Here is a 17,539-nt window from a genome sequence, read left to right as displayed (position 1 = left end):
ATCACATTAAAGCCAAAGAACAGTAGTGATCAAATGTTATTATTGCAAAACATAAATACGTAAAGTTCTCTCATAAAACAACATACAACTATGTAAAACTTTTAAATGCAACAACAAACGCGATCAAAATCGCAACTAAGGTAACAATTGACCCAACAGCATAATGATACCAAGCCTCTTTATCAATGGCATATTTTCTAATATTCCTAATCTTCAAGCGCATTCCATCCATCTTCAAGCGCATTGCATCCATCTTCAACCGCATCGCATCCATCTTCATCTTGCGATCATCGATGACATCGGCGACATGCAACTCCAGTTCCATATTTTTATCCTCAATTATTTTCAATTTTTTCTTCAAGTATTTGTTTTTTTTTCAACCAAATTTAACTTCTCGACAAGAATTTTTATGTGGGTTGGAATTTCCGGTTCACATACCTCGTAGATTAAAAAAATATATGTCAGATTGGTCGTCATAATTGTCATAAACACTAAATAAAAAAATAGTTATAAAAGATAATATATACCACATCCGAATCATAGACAGGACGAGGGCCGACGGAGGCGGATACCAAAACCATCGCACTATATAATAACAAAAAATAATGAAAGTGAGTAATTTATACAAGTATGTATCTAAATCATACAAGTAAGATTTTTTTTGATTTTAAAAAGAAGATAAGAACAAGAGGCTCACCACGGTGGTGCTCGCAGTTGGTGCACGGCCAAACCTAGACAAATATTAAGGAAAATGGAGCTTGGAGGTCGAGCTTGGAGAGGAGAAAGCTTAAGTAGAGTGGCTCGGGCATTTCATCAAACACGTCATGTGCATGAACTAGAGTGGCAAGAGCATGGCATGGTCACACTTCAACAACCAAAAAATAGGGGATATGGTGGGCAGGGGCGAGGGTTTATATAGGCAACACTTCAGTCCCGGTTCTTGCCACGCCCCGAGACTAAAGGCCCCTGCTTCCCACCTTCTGGTCTGCCGAAAAAGGGCCTTTAGTCTCGGGGTGTGGCTCCACCCGGGACTAAAGACCCGCTTTAGTCCCAGTTCTTGCCACGCCCCGGGACTAAAGGCCCCTGCTTCCCGCCTTTTGGTCTGCCCGAAAAAGGGCCTTTAGTCCCGGGTCATGGCTCCACCCGGGACTAAAGGGGTCTTTAGTCCCGGATCGAGCCCTGAACCAGGACTAAAGATCCACCTGTATAAGCGGGAGTTAGAAAATTTCGAACCCAAATCGTCCATTTCTCTTCTTCTTCGTCTCGTTCTGCTGCCCGGCGCGGCAAGCGACGAACTCGACGACGCCGTCAGGCTGCCCGCCGTCCTGCTCACCGCCGCCTGCCGTCCTCCTCGCCGTCGTCGTCATCCTGCTCGCCGCAGCCGTCCTCCTCGCCGCGCGCCGCCCTCCTCGCCGCGCTCCGCCCCGTCCTCCTCGCCGCACGCCACCGACACCTCCGGTCGGTAAGCCCCACGCCCCCTCCTCCCCAACACTCCGGCCAGCACAAGCAAAGAAGAAAAAGGAGCAGAAAGGAAGAAAAAGGAGAAGAAAGGAAGAAAAAGGAGAAGAAAAGAAGAAAAAGGAGAAGAAAGGAAGAAAAAGGAGAAGAAAAGAAGAAAAAGGAGAAGAAAGGAAGAAAAAGGAGAAGAAAAGAAGAAAAAGGAGAAGAAAGGAAGAAAAATAGAAGAAAGGAATAAAAAGGAGAAGAAAGGAAAAAAAAGGAGAAGAAAAGAAGAAAAGGAGAAGAAAGGAAGAAAAAGAAGAAGAAAGGAAGAAAAAGGAGAAGAAAGGAAGAAAAAGGAGAAGAAAGGAAGAAAAAGGGAAGGAGAAGAAAAGAAGAAAAAGGAGAAGAAAAGAAGAAAATGGAGAAGAAAGGAAGAAAAAGGAGAAGAAAGGAAGAAAAAAGGAAGGAGAAGAAAAGAAGAAAAACGAGAAGAAAAGAAGAAAAAGGGAAGAAAGGAAGAAAAGGAGAAGAAAGGAATAAAAAGGAGAATAAGAAGGGGAGGAGAAGAAAAGAAGAAAAAGGAGAATAAGAAGAGGAGGAGAGGAGAAGAAGAGGAAAAATAGAAGAAGAGGAGAGGAGAAGTAGTAGAAGAAGAGGAGAAGTAGAAGTAGAAGAAGAAGTAGAAGAAGAGGAGAAATAGAAGAAGAGGAAAAATTAGTTTAGGGTTACAAGAAAAAGAAATATTTTTTTTGTCATTTAATTTTGCTATTGTATAGTGTATATGCTTAAGTGTTAATAGTGTTTCTTAGATTATTGCTTAATTTTGCTATTGTATATGCTTAAGTGTTAATAGTTTAATTTTGCTATTGTATATGCTTAAGTGTTAATAGTTTATTTTTAGCAAGAAAATTAATAGAACTAGTTTAATTTTGCTATTGTATATTGACCCAGATAAAATACATATAGCGACGCTAACTAATTATCCCAAGGAGATGGAGGAAAACCTTCTAAGTTTTCTAATAGATCAAAATTTCTGTGACCACATACTGTTTCCATACAACTTCAGATGAGGGTCTTTACTCTGTTGTGTCCATTCACTTATAAGTGTAATTGATAAGTTACTCACAGACACACACACACATATATATATACATGTGCAGCTTCCATTGGATTCTGTTGGACATTCAAATTGATAAGGGAAGAGTTGATGCCTTCGACCCATTATCGAGACCCTTGAAACAGTTCCAAAGCCTGCAGGACATGCTCCAAGGGTAATTTCAATCATTCTTGCGCTCTATCGATCTCTTTCGATGATTTTCTAATATATCAATTAATGAAAAACTTAGCAAATCATTATCCTTGTCGGGCAGGGTTTGGAGGCGGTTCAAGTGCGTGACTCCCGTTATCGAGCATGAGAAGCTGACCTTTAGAGCAGCTCAGGTAAGTAGTAGTATGATATACTTCTATTTTCAATACATTTATGATGCTAGATTATTATTTTGATTATATATATTCTATTCTCGTAAAGTGCGACCAGCAGCCACGGGGAACGCATCTATGCGGATACTATGTTTGCGAGACCATTCGCACGTTTACCTCTGAGCAAAAGGATCACAGATTCGACGTAAGCAATGAACATTCACACCTCTATTTTTACCCGTCATTCTTTGTTATCATGATTGATATTCATATTCATCTCCTCTTCTTATATAGCACAAGGCCATGACGACGAAGGTCCTACCAGAGCAACGCGCGATTGCTGTTGCAGAGGAGCTTGCGACCTTTCTGAGGACGAAAGCTATAGATGACAAAGGACGATTTAGTGTAGCTAGGGGCCATTACTGATGTTCGTCCATGTAATCAAATAGACGGGCTCTAGTCCCGATAATTCAGATCTCCATATAATTGTATATATGTGCTCGCTTGTAAGATAAGTTAACCTTATATATATGCATAATTATTTCTATTTAAATTATATGAAAACTAATTCCCGAACACCAACGAGGCATCACGTTAATCTCCCGAACACCTAAACCCTAAAAACCTAAAACCCAAAAATAATTTCATTAAAAAAACCCGAAAATAAGAAAAATCTGAAAATCTTTAGTCCCGGCCCGTGTAACGAACCGGGACTAAAGGTCCTGCCCATGGGGCGCTACGAGGCGCCCACGTGGAGCACCTTTAGACCCGGCTTGTAACAGGGTCGGGACTAAAGGTTGGGCCTTTAGTCCCACCCCTTTAGTCCTGGTTGGTGAACCGGGACTAAAGCCCCTTACGGGTCGGGGCTAAAGGCCCCGTCCCCACTAGTGGGCAGACGTTGGCAACCATTTATCTTCTTTTATTCATTTGCAAAACTATGTGCGAACTATATGAGACATTTTTCTTTTTATTCATCTTATAATAACTATGCTATTTTCGGTCCAAATTATGTTATTTGATTCAAACTATGAAAATCATGCAAAATAGGGCAGTCAGGCGGCCATGCCGGCACATATGGGTCAGCGCGTTGGGCTCACTGCTGACCCATATCTAAAACAGGGAGGACGCCGGGCGGCCGGCCGACCCAAACGGACAAAAAACGGACGAAATTGCTGTCCGTTTGGGTCGGCCCGTTGGAGTTTCTCTAATGATCCATACGCGGACGATGGTGCTAGATATTCCCTTTTGTTTAGAGTCGATTCCCCACTTTTTTTAACCACCCGGCTCCCACTTCCCCTTCTTCCCCGCGTGGGCAACCGAGTCTCTAGGGAGCAGCCGGTTGCGGGTGCAGCTGAAGTTGGAGGAGAAGGTGAGGGGCGGCCAGGTGCGGCGTAGCTGCGCACGGCGAGGCCGGCACAACGAGCGAAACGGAGCGCCTCAGCCAACGCACAGAGGGCGAAGCGGGGCGCAGAGTGTTGACAGGGAGAATAGGAATTGGTGAAATAGTTGATGTATTGCTTGAGCCTCGTGGCCATATATATAGGAGTACATGATCATCTTGGAGTACAAGTCAAGGCAGGAACAAATGCTATTCTATCTATGATTTCCTAAACGATCACGTTACTCAACGTCCCCCGCAGTCACAACGGTAACGACGCAGATGGTGAGACTGGAGAAGAATCCGAAGGTAAGACGACGATCATCCCCCAGAGTCGTAACGGTCGATGCATCGTGGAAGTTGTGGCTGGAGTGGAAACCAAAGAGGTTGCTCAAGCAAGGCGGTAGCCCTTTGTGCGTTGGTCGAGGTAGCCGAGAGCGTAGGGTGGTGTAGCCGTGGTCGAGGTAGCCGTGCGAAGAACGTCGTGGTCGATGTCGAGTCGGGGTAACCGGTGTCGAGGAAATCGCCGTGGAGCCGCGGGCGCAAGGAGGCGCCGAGTTAGTCATTGGCGCAGTGCTGTCGAAGTAGTGGTGCGCCGGGAAGAAGACGTAGTTGAGACGCGTCGCGCCGAGTTTGCCAAGCCCGGGGACACATCATGGACGAAGGCGCACATCGGTGTTGCCAGCACCGCGCATGCGTAGACGGACGAAGTCGATGTTGACGATGCGTCGCTCCAGGTTTGCTAGGCCTAGGAACACATCGGGGACGAAGGCACACGTCGGTGTTGCCAGCACCGAGCATGCGGAGACGGGGACCTGCACACAACCTGTACGCCATGTCGAGGAGGCTAGCAGAGAAGGACTCGACGACGGTTGTGGCGCAAATCGGCCGGGGCCGATGTTGCCCATGGTGGTCGGAGTAGATGAAGCGGTCGGGGAAGACGACGGTGGCGCTGACGATGGGCTGGTGCTGGACGAAGATGAAGGAGGTGGACGGGCGATGCGACTCGGGTGAGCGAGCTGCAGCAGTGTCAAAGAAGAGCGGTGCCGGCGGCCTGATGGCGGCTGGTTAGGAGCGCGGCAGCGATGCTCGAAGTAGGCGAGGAAGAGCCCGACAACATGACGAAGACCGGCGTAGACGATGGCTTTACCATGTTGACGGGAAGAATAGGGATTGATGGAATAGTTGATGTATTTCTTGAGCCTCGTGGGCATATATATAGAAGTACATTATCATCTTAGAGTACAAGTCAAGGCAAGAACAAATCCTAATCTATCTATACTTTCCTATACTTTCCTAAACGATCACGTTACTCGACATAGAGGCCACGGCGCAGTGGGCGAAGCGGCGAGTCGAGGCCGACTGGCCGGTGTTGGAGGCAAGGTGAACTGCGGCAACGATGAGCCCGCGACGGGGCGTGGCAGCAGGCCTATGCCATGGCGGCTTCAGGCGTGGCGGCTGACCACAGCAACGAGGCGATGTTGCTGTGGCAGGGTGAGATTGCAACCGAGGGCCAGCTTAGAGCGAGGCTAGGCAATGGAGGAGGCATCGCACCGGTGAGTGGAAATCCGTTTTCGGGTGCTTGATATTTCCTTTGGAATTGACCTCATCCCCGTATCAAAGTCATACTCTGTTTACCATATTTTTTCCTTGAACTGCTAGGTAGGTTGGTACGGATGCGAATTGCTTCACACGTAGTGGCTCCTATGGATGTCACCACGCGCGTATGGCAGCTGCCCAAAAAACTATCTCGTCGTGGGTTAATGCAAAGAACGAGAACAAAGAGGAGACTCCCCCTGTCTTATTCTTATAGGAGATGAGAAGACTCGAACCCGGGCCGGCGTCAGCAACCTTTGTGCTGTCCACCACTCCACCCAGAAGAGCTTCTCGCCGTGGGTTAATGCCTTAACGTACGTGCAGCACAAAACAACGATGGAGCAGTGCAATAGTCTGAGTCGCTTGGTCGTGTCAGGTCGCACCGGTTGCTGCAGCGGTCGTCGACCTTGCTCCGACAGACGGATCGACAGGTTCCGTGAGGTCGCACAATATGCAACCCTAAATCCTCTATTACTAACTAGCTATAACCCATTATCTAATTTTTTTTAACCATACAACCACGACACCTAAGCAAATATGTATGCAAGACATAAATAACATCTTTTGCATTACTCTACATATGGAATGATGCCACATCATCAATTCATGCATATTAGTCATAAGTAGTTTTTTCATTAGAGTTCATCTTCCATATTTTGTTAGAAATTACGTTTTAATTGTAATTTTCATTCTCTTTTTATACTCTTTATATTTTATTGTTTTAAGCTTACATTCGGTTTTCATTAGTTTTAGATTTTTTATAACAAATATTTATTCATTTTTAGCAATGTTCTTAGAGCAACACGCGAGGCATCATCTAGTTTTTCTTGATCTTGAATCTTTTATATGTCGTTCTAACTGCTCGTCGACAATATGATCCTTCTACGACGGTTTTTCTTCATCCGGCACATCGCGAGCTTCTTGATCCCTGGAAATATCCCTTCAAGAACACAACACCATCGTGTGCGTAGCTTCATAGTGGGCGCAAGCCATCGTGGTTTTGTCACGACAAATGTCCTCGTAAGAGAACTTAGGTGTGAGGCCATCGCAACTATGTGGCGTCTTGAGAGGGGTTGGTCAAAATCGAGAGACGCGAGTTTACCCTCGTTCGGCCCCTCCGATGGAGGTAAAAGCCTACGTCATGCTTGTGTTTCATTGATGAAGATCTCGATTACAAAAGTGGGGAAATGCTACCTATAATCTCAAGGGTGTTTAATTTGTGTATCTTTAATGACTTGTCTTGTCCAGACTTAACTTGTCCCTCTTGGGGTGTCCTACCCCTCCTTATATAGGTTGAAGGGGTAGGCTTACATAGAGTCCTACTAGGACCTGGACTAGCTTCCTTTAAATCCTAATCCAGGTCTTTCTTTCTCTTGAAGGGAATTCCTCCTTTTCTTGGGCCTTCTCCGTGAGCCGTCTGCGAGGTCTCTTCATGAGCCGCCTTATGTCAGCTTGCACATTGGTCCTTGAGCCTTGTCGTCCAGGTTGATCTAGCGAGCAGGATGACCCACAAGCCGCCAGCTGATGGGCCGAGTCATACCTCCTAGCCGGGTCATACCTCCTGGTCGGGTCATACCTCCTGGCAGGGTCAAACCGTGGGGGTATATCCCCGACACCTTGTGTGCACACGCACAGCCGGCCGGGGAGGGCGATTGTTGGGGCATAGTTTATGCCTAAGTAATTTTGGTGATTGATGATAGTACCACAAAGGACTAACCGTGTGTATTAAGATTTCAGATAACACAGTCAACGGCAAAAGACGACTCGCCCCCTCTTTCGTGGAACAGAAGCACGGTGTTCTCTACGATTCTCTTTATTTGAGTCATAGGAAAGTCGTACTATTAAGAGGGGAACCGTAGTGGAAAGGTTTGGGTGGAATCAATCTTGCACGCGCACACTTCACATATTTTCCCCCTTGCCGGCAACTTTGGAGTGGCTCCCGCCTTTGTGTTTCCTTCTTCTTTGCAAATGGTCCCCCAGCGGTAGTACCGCTGCAGCCAGCGGTAGTACCGCTAGCTGGCGGTAGTACCGCCCCTGGTCAGAGGTGGTACCGCTCCAGGAGCTTAGTACCGCCTGCCTAGCGGTTGTACGTGGACGGACCTTTTTGCGAAGACTTTCTTGGCGGTGGTAGTCCTTATGCACTACCAGGGGCCCAACGGTAGTGCCGCTGCGGCCAGTGGTAGTACCGCTGGAGTGCTAGCGGTAGTACCGCTAGACACGGGCTGTGAGTGGGAAAACGGTTGGATTTTCCCCCTCACTATATAATGGGTTCTTCTAGCTGTGAAACCCTATCTCTTATCCTCCCAAGCTCCATTGTTGCTCCCTAAGCTCAAAAGTGCCCGATCTCTCTCCCTAGCCAATCAAACTTGTTGATTCTTTAGGGATTGGTTGAGAAGGCCAATATCCACACTTCCACCAAGAGAAAAGTTGATTCCCCCACCAATCCCTTGCGGATCTTGTTACTCTTGGATGTTTGAGCATCCTAAACGGTTGAGGTCACCTCGAAGCCACATTCCATTGTGGTGAAGCTTCGTGGTCTTGTTGGGAGCCTCCAAGCTTTGTGTGGAGTTTGCCCCAACCTCGTTTGTAAAGGTTCGGTCGCCGCCTTCAAGGGCACCTATAGTGGAATCATGGTACCTTGCATCGTGCGAGGGCGTGAGGAGAATACGGTGGCCTTAGTGGCTTATTGGGGAGCATTGTGCCTCCACACCGCTCCAACGGAGACGTACTTCCTGTCAAAGGGAAGGAACTTCGGTAACACATCCTCGTCTCCATTGGTTCCACTTGTGGTTATCTCTAACCTTTACTTTGTGTATGCTTATGTTGTCGTCTATCTCGTACTTGTCTTAGTAGCTCTCGTTGTTAGCTTCATTAGGGTTCACCCCATTGTTGTAATATTTGTGAACCCGTATGTTGTTTACCCTAACTTGCTAAGATTAATTAAAAAGTGGTCGTTGCCTATTCACCCCCCCCCCTCTAGTCAACCATATCGATCCTTTCAGCGATGTTGCTCGGGTCATTGCTCCAGCCGTCGGTCATCATCATCTCACCGCCATGTGTGTCACGAATACTACTACCGATGACTCCCATTGGCTCCTACCGGATCAAGGCTGGCGCAGCATGCTCCCTCGGCTGAGTGACGAGCAATGATGCCGTCAGACGAGCCGGAGGCGTGCTTTATGTCGTCGCCGACGAGCTCCTCCATGGCGAGGCCAATCTGTCGCGCGCCCCAGCCGACTCTAGTGAGGCTGAGCCATCGCGCGCTGCTCCGTCAAGACCCAGCGCACTTGTGCCCCTGCCCGCTCCGACGAGGCTGAGCCCATGCACGCCTGCTACGTCAAGGCCGGGGCTCCTGTCCGCTCTGGCGAGGCCGAGTTCCCCGCGGTGCTCGATTTGGTCGCCGGCTCAAGGGCAGACGTGCTCGACATAGAAGCCCTCATCCATGTAGCATAGCTCCCTCCATGGACTGCATCGGGCATCCACTCCTCGTCGTGGTCCAGTTTCGTCCCGGACGCCGTGGACAATGTCCGTCTCCGACGAACCCAGCCAGTGGGAGGGGATTAGGTTCTGCTTCGATGGCGGGTGGCCCGTTCTTCTAGTTTAACGGACGAGTCAACTGTGTCTAAGTTATTTCTGCCACATCAACACTTATAGTGGGCCCATCCATTAGAAACGGTGTCAATATGTGTTTAGTGAACGATCAGTGTTTTGGGCAAATTGTCAGCACAATACCGGTGGATTTTTGCACAAAAAAAAAATGAAAGTTGGTGGTTTTTTTATTTAGCATACACAATTGTAATGGTTTTTTGCAGTTTACTCATTGACTTCAGTTGGCCACCGAGTGGTGCTTGTGACGGGGTCTCGTATATACTCTCTTGTTTAAATATATCAAGATTTTCTTTCCCCTGTTTTTCTTCTTGTGTTTATTGCTGTCTCAACCACGTCCTCTGCACCTCAATTCCGGTGTTCAGTGGTGCTGCTACGATTCTGAGATGCTTGAGATTGTTCAGGTGTTGCTGATTATAGTTAGGGCATTCTGACTATGATGCGGGCGTGGATGATTTTATTGTCCATCTTCCAAAGATTAACCAAAGATGCATCAATTGGCAACTGATTGATGTAGGGATGCTACTCTCAGTCCTTAAATCATACTCCCTCCGTCCTAAAATAAATGTCTTAAGCTTAATACAATTTTATACTACAGCTAGTACAAAGTTGTGACATTTATTTTAGGACGGAGGGAGTATGAGCTTGGAGTGTGCCGTAGTGTTTTTTTTTAAAGCGTAAGCACATGGGTGAGATGTGCTTCTCAAAAGATGAATCTATCATGTGCACGGAGTGTGTGCTATGGTTTTGTACAACTAAATGAAGATTCATATGAACAAAAACTATAATTGCCACTGCATTGTCGATGGTTGGAATCAAACGGCGCAGAGCGTAGCGCACGTTTGCTTCTACTATCATATCGCTAGAAAGCTAGAAAAAAAACTTTAAACCGTAAGGTAGCTCCACTAATATCATATTATCGGAATCTCAGAGCGGTCACAAGGTTTGGACAATGTTGCAGCCACGTCATTGTTGACATATAGTACTTCCTTCGTTTTATTCACTTCGCGTATTAGATTTAACTCAAGTTAAACTTTGATCAAGTTTATACATAAAATTATAAACGTCCACAATTTTTTAATACTATTAGAATCATCATTGGGTATATTTTTCGTACTATATATATTTGTTATTGTAAACATTTAGGTTGTTTTTGGTAACTTAGATCAAATTATATAAACTTCGACTTAAGTCAAAACTAATATGTAAAATAAGTAAAAACAAAGTGGAATTTAGATCAAAGCTAATATACAGAGTAAATAAATACAAAAGGTATGTTTCAGTATTTTAGCGGGGTTTTACTGCATGTGAACTTCAAGGTTCGCTCATCGCCTCATCTACAACTTACACAATGAAACCTGTCCTATGAACTTGGGTCCCCATATTCATGGCATATTAAACATCCGTTCACATATTATGTATGGCATACGCGGGAGGCAGCCCACATAAATCATGTGTGAACGAACATTAAAACTCTTCATATGTGTGTGCAGCTAATTCGCGTCACATGTCCAACAGGTATTACTCATCCTCACGTGCGTGTGTGGCACGAAGCAAATCTTTCCATGCGTCATGTCGCTGCTACGTTAGTTACCCGCGGGATGACACTTTAGTGACCCTAGGGATGATAACTTTAGTTATCCGGGATGACAAATGTAGTTGTAAAACCATGATAACTCTTTTTGTTTTAATTCACTATAGTTACCGACGGAATGTCACTTTAGTTACCGGGGAATAGTTGTCGTTTGTGTTTACCTAGTTGTCACGTGTAATCCAACCATAATTATCTTATATGATTAATCATAGTTGTCATGTGTATTTACCTGGTTGTTACGTACGTGTAACTGCAGTTGCATCTAGTAATGAATCATAGTTGCCACGAGTGTTTACCTAGTTGCCATGTGTGTTTACCTGGTTGTTACGTACGCATAACTGCAGTTGCATCTAGTAATGAATCATAGTTGTCACGAGTGTTTACCTAGTTGTAATATACGCGCAACTGTAGTTGTCAACTAAGAATATACGAGCGTCGTGTGGGAGAAGAGCAGCGCGGGAAGGAGGAGGGTGTGGGAGAAGAGCGTCGTGTGTGACGGACGTATGAGCGCCGGAAAACCACCGTGTGCGAGAGTTATCCAGCTAGCCGGAAAACAGTTACCATCCATGGACAAAAGAGTTACCCACCTAGCTTTAAGAGAGTTACTACTGTTTTTTCTTTTTCGTCGGAGCGAGAGCAAGAGAGGGTGAGGCGGCTGCGCAACACAAACACCATTCTCTGGGCATGCCAGCAGGACAGGCCACCCGGCCGCTGGCGCCGTTAGAAAACCGAGTGGCCACACGCACGACCAGACCATTAGCTGGGGGTTGGTGCTAGTGGCGTCAACGTTACCAACCCAAATTTTGACTAACCAGCCAACCTATTAATCGTCCTCTTCGAAGGTATTCGGCCTATATATACATGCACACACTAACCTACGCTAACCCAACCCACATAACACGACGAGACACACACACACCCCAAACTCAAACGAATACACGATCATTGGTTACCTTGCCTGCTCCAGCAATGGCAGTGACGGTGGAAATCACGCAGAGCACGGTGCTCGAGCCCTCACAGGAGTCGGCCGGCGGCGGCGGGAAGAAGGTGCCTCTCACCGTCTTCGACCGCGCCTCCACCGACGGCTACATCCCGGCCGTCTTCGCGTGGAACGCGCCGGCGCCGACCAACGACGCGCTCAAGGCCGGCCTCGTCGCCGCCGTCGCCAGGTTCCCGCACCTCGCCGGGAGGTTCGCTGCCGACGACCACGGCCGGAAGTGCTTCCACCTCAACGACGCCGGGGTGCTTGTTCTTGAGGCCACCGCGGACGCGGACCTAACGGACGCACTGGCGCACGACGTGGCCGCGCACATCAACGAGCTCTACCCGAAGGCCGAAAAGGTGATGAGATGCCGAGTGTTTTTACACGTCCGACTAAAGAACTTCTACACGTAACGTTATCAGTACTATGGGGTTGAAAACATGCTGATGAATTTTCACACTGTTTGGTTGCAGGAACGTGAGAATGAACCCATCTTCCAGGCGCAGCTGACGAGGTACTCCTGCGGCGGTCTGGTGATCGGCACCGCCTGCCATCACCAGGTCGCCGACGGCCAGTCCATGAGCGTCTTCTACACCGCCTGGGCCAGCGCCGTCCGCACCGACTCGGCAGTCCTACTGTCCCCGTTCGTCGACCGCTCGGCCACCGTTGTCCCCCGAAGCCCACCGACGCCGGCGTATGATCACCGGAATATCGAGTTCAAGGGCGAGCGCAGCTGGAGCCACTCATATGGTGTCCTTCCCATGGAAAGGATCAAGAACCTTGCCGTGCATTTCCCAGACGAGTTCGTCGCCGACCTCAAGGCCCGTGTGGGCACGCGCTGTAGCACGTTCCAGTGCCTCCTTGCGCATTCGTGGAAGAAGATCACGGCGGCGCGGGATCTGGCGCCGGACGATTTCACGCAGGTGAGGGTGGCCGTCAACTGCCGCGGCCGCGCAAAGCCTCCCGTGCCCATGGACTTCTTCGGAAACATGGTGCTCTGGGCGTTCCCGAGGATGCAGGTCCGCGACCTCATGTCCAGCAGCTACCCGACGGTGGTCGGCGCCATCCGGGACGCCGTCGCGCTCGTCGATGACGAGTACGTCCAGTCGTTTGTTGACTTTGGCGAGGCGGAGCGCGGCGTTATTGAAGACGGCGGCGAGGAGCTAGCGTCGACGGCGGCGACGCCGGGCACAATGTTTTGCCCTGACCTGGAGGTTGACAGCTGGCTCGGGTTCCGCTTCCACGACCTCGACTTCGGCTGCGGGCCGCCCTGCGCGTTCCTACCGCCGGACCTGCCCATCGAAGGAATAATGATCTTCGTGCCGTCATGCGACCCCAAGGGCGGTGTCGACCTATTCATGGCACTCGACGACGAACACGTCCAGGCTTTCAAGCAGATCTGCTACTCAATGGACTAGTTATCCCTAAACGAAATTGACATGCATAAACTTGGCTCATTGGTTTGTCCTACGTCATGTAATCATAGTCTCAGGACATGTTTTCAAAGATTGGTGTGCTTTATTTTATTTGTAGTAACACGAGAAAGAAGCACACCACCACCACACTCGCCGGAAATTCGTGAGGGCCGCGCCTACGAAAATGTTTGCAGCTGTCGATTTGACCCGGGATCCAGAAACTTGTTGCGACTTATATTTGATGAAGAAAAGATGGAAAGTAGTTATGTTGTGAATACGGGGCAATATACTTGTACTAAGACTTCGTGTACCCATTCTTATACGTCTTTTTTCTGTGCATTATTTTCGTCTTCGGATGTATTCTCATCGGGTGTTTCTGTTCTTTTGGGTTTTTATTATTATCTATTGTTTCTATTCAACTTCTTCGTCCTTGATCGGTGTTATGGAGTGATGGACTTTGTGGATGCAACTTGTCTTTCTTATCATATGGTTCCTTCCTTCAGATTATTTCATCCTATTTTGTGACGAGTCCTTTTACATTATTCGAACTAGTATTATCCTATTCCTCTTTTGTCCATTCTCCCTCTTTGTTCTCACATGTCCCCCTGATCCCTTTGTTTGTTTGATTTTTTATTCATTCTTCCTTTTCGCATTATTCTTCTCTGGTCCATCTGACGCATTGTCATGATGCAATACTCTTCATTCCTTCGGCTAATCTCGTCATTTTCGTTCTCAACTTGTTTTACATTCGTCCAACTATTATTTTCTTCCTTCCATTTCGGATCGTCATGATTTTTTTTACTGCAAATTCATCAACTCTTCCTTGCGGTGGTATGACAGAGTATGCTATCATGCACATAATCCTTTTTTTTTCTGAGCACATTAGTTACATATCTTTACCTAATAGGAGTAATAAAGAGGCTATTGCTTCCGTCGGAAAACCCACCGAGGTGATTTTACAAAGAAAACTTTACTGTTTATGACATTAAACTTGTAGTATATATTAAATATTTTTTTAAATACTCATAACTTTTAAACCGTAACTCCAAATTTAACATATTATACAAGAAATTTGATTAGAAAAATATGTAGAATTTAAATATGATATTATTATTTTATCTGTTAAACGTTTAATAAAAATACTATCTAGGGTGCAATCTTAATAAATAAGTTTCGTCTTTATTTCATACCGGTACTCATCCGGGTTGGGGATGAACACGTCAACAAAATCAGGATTAGAGATGAAACTGAAGGTCACTTGACTGATTCTTTGTACGTATTAAATCTACATGCCAGCCGTGTTAAAATAGAAGACCCGTGAAATTTTGAACTGCATTTTTGTAGGATAAGACCATCTTTATTTGTATCGTAACTATAAATTCTTAAATTATAGACATTTTTTATAAATTAAGAGCGTGTGTCGTGTGGTATTTCTTTCTCCCATTGCAACGCATGGACCCTTTTGCTAGTACCATTACAATAATATTCTTCCACATGTACTTCTTCTTTTCCGATTTGATCTTTTTCTTAGTGATAAGTTATTAGGTCTTGTTTTATTAAGTTACGTTCTAGTACTAAACTTGCCTTTCGTTCAATTGCTACCATATTTACCTTTAACTCTTAAGTTTACGGCTCCCAAAGTTGACAGGCAAAAGAATCAACCCAAGGTTCCGGCTCAAGAACTCGTGGTACAAAAGAAGTAAGATTTACATGGGGTCTTCACGAATGATCCATTCTTTTACGAGCTTAAATTATGTCTTTTACGTGATGGCCTCGGCGCATGATTCGGTGGAGTGACTTTTCTCTACAAACATGCAAGCATACCAATGACGTCATGCCATCGACCAAGAGCATCTATGGTTGGACCTTACAAATTTGGTCACTCAAATGTCCGTGGACGTGTCCGAACGCGTCCACAAACACTGACTAGCCACGTCTTAATTTTTTCTCTTCATATTCACATATCTCATATCTGACGCGCTATCTATACCACACATGTACGTTCGAATAATCTACGTGATCAAGCATCAAGATAAAATCAAAAGCAAACGAACTTAAAAATTGCTACAAACAGACATCTATCATCACTCAAAAGATCATCGAGTTCGTAGGATATAGTTCACCACCACCTACAAATTATATTAAACAATGCGTAGGGGGGAGGGCAGATCACCGTTTCCTCGTCGGAAACTTTCCCCTTTGGATTGCCGGCACAGCTGTAGCCGTCCGTGGTTGGCGGAGGGTCTTGGTCGTCGTCGGAGGAGCTGCCGTTGTTGCTGTCGTTAGAGTCGGAGTCGAAGAGGACGATGAGAACCTTCATTCGCTAGACCGTCCTGTCCTGCTCCTGCTTCAAATGCGCATGTCCTGCTCCTGCTTCAAACGCGCCAGTCGGGCATTCTCCTCCACTATCTCCTTCGCCTCATGCTCCGACTGCTCAATAGCAAGACGGAGCGCCTTCACATTCTTCCGTCGGATGCGCCAAACGTCCATCTCCGTCGTCGTGAGGGACCTGAGGTACACCCATGCAAGGAGGCGTTCGTCCTCGTCGGGCACCGCTGGCATCCCGTAATGGCGGCGCACGGACTACCCTGCTTCTCCTCGTCCTAGTGCCCTCTGCCTCTCACGGCGGGCGGCGCGCGCCTCCGATTCTGAAGTGCGTGTGCGGGCGCTGGCCGGTGGCGCAGGCACTAGGACCCGACGTTGCCCGGATGGGGCAGTGGTTGGGTGGGGGAGGACACGGTGTAGCCCTGTCGGAGCTATGCGCGGGCTGGAAGGGTCCAGCTTCAGCATCTGCACTCCGCCATCTTAGGATCAACAACATAGCTACAGGTCTGGAGCTGCTGCCGGTCTCCATCTTGGACCGATCTAAGGCGATGCGGAGGGTCAGCTCGTTGGAGTCGACGCCGAAGTGGTCGGAACAAATGCCGGCACTCGACATTCTACTCGATGTGATCGGACTCGGAGAATGAGAGGACGAGACGGAGGAAGAGCCATTCCGACTGTAGATGCTCTAAGATCACACTTGACTAGTTTAGTTAGTTCCCACTTCTTGGAAGTGTCTACCTAGTTCTGGCTGCCCAAACGTTAATCTTAGTCGAAAAGCTATTTTCCACCTTCCAAGCATACAGTTATTTTCCTTACTACTTACTTGCTTTGGATCACAAGTCTAGTCGCTCTCACTTAGTCGTACGCGTGCGTGCCAATTCGAATCCATCCACCAACACGGATACGATCTACCTCGTGGACGGCTACTGGTTGGTCGTGGTCATGCAAGTCCCTGGGTAGATAGATCATCGGCTCGTCGCGTCGCTCGTTTGCTTTTGCGAGTTTTGGCCAGAAATTTCCATGGAAACGCTGGCTTCGGTTCCCTTGCCATCCTGTCCAAGCACCAAGCATCCGAGTACGCGTAACATGTCCATAGCTAGCTTGTTCAAAAAAAAAGGGCAACGCACGCGCGTCCACCGGCGAATTATTTCTAATGATCCGTCGTCTTCACAGCCGTTTGATTTGGTGCATTCAGCCGATCTCATCCATCCGATCCGCACGCGGGGCTTTGGACTAATTTCTGAAACGATGCTCGAGTTTCTGAAATAATCGCTTTGTTGCAGTTTTTTTTCTTCGCGCGCGCTTCGGCTGGGCATCCGGTAATTCCTGAAACAACGCTCGAGTCTGTGAAACAATCGCTTTGTTGCAGTTTTTTTCTTTGCGCATGGTTTGACGTTTTCTTTGTTTTCATGTTTTACAATGTGTGTATTGTTGCGGAGGAAAATTTTACAACACAGATAAAGTTATAGGGAAAGAAACGCGCGTCGTACAGAGGAGCCGGCGGATCGCTCGCGTGCAATTTGTCGGCTGAACGTAAATTTTTCCCAAAAAAAACACTTCCGTAGCTAGCTAGCTTTAGGATTTTCGGTGCTGTTATGATATGCCTTCTCCTCCGCTTACTGAGAAGTTTTGGAAGGAAAATGTAGGCGACCGGCGTTCGTTAGAGAAACAATAGTTAAAGGAAGTTGAACTTGCTCGTACATCGACACATACGTACGTATTCCCTCCGTCTTAAAATAAATATTTTAAGCTTAGTATGATTTTATATTAAAGCTATTAAA

At 47.0% G+C, this 17,539-nt stretch overlaps 1 protein-coding gene across 1 annotated transcript; it reads left to right on the top strand.

Moving 5' to 3' along the window:
- The first annotated feature begins 11,929 nt into the window (after positions 1-11,929).
- LOC123407218 (tryptamine hydroxycinnamoyltransferase 2-like) lies at positions 11,930-13,791 on the top strand. Its single transcript, XM_045100299.1, has 2 exons — positions 11,930-12,377; positions 12,492-13,791. Exons 1-2 carry the CDS (start codon positions 12,006-12,008, stop codon positions 13,434-13,436), a joined length of 1,317 nt encoding a protein of 438 aa, XP_044956234.1. The 5' UTR covers positions 11,930-12,005; the 3' UTR covers positions 13,437-13,791.
- Positions 13,792-17,539: the final 3,748 nt, after the last annotated feature.

Source organism: Hordeum vulgare, chromosome 1H, assembly GCF_904849725.1.
Source record: "Hordeum vulgare subsp. vulgare chromosome 1H, MorexV3_pseudomolecules_assembly, whole genome shotgun sequence".
NCBI lineage: Eukaryota > Viridiplantae > Streptophyta > Magnoliopsida > Poales > Poaceae > Hordeum > Hordeum vulgare.
The sequence above is the reverse complement of the archived record's forward strand: the minus strand, read 5'-3'. Positions and strand labels throughout refer to the sequence as shown.

Bases quoted from the DNA above. Each gene is read 5' to 3' on its own strand.
- LOC123407218 (XM_045100299.1), top strand. From the start codon at position 12,006: ATGGCAGTGACGGTGGAAATCACGCAGAGCACGGTGCTCGAGCCCTCA. The intron at 12,378-12,491 runs GTGATGAGATGC...GTTTGGTTGCAG, and splicing joins TCTACCCGAAGGCCGAAAAG to GAACGTGAGAATGAACCCAT.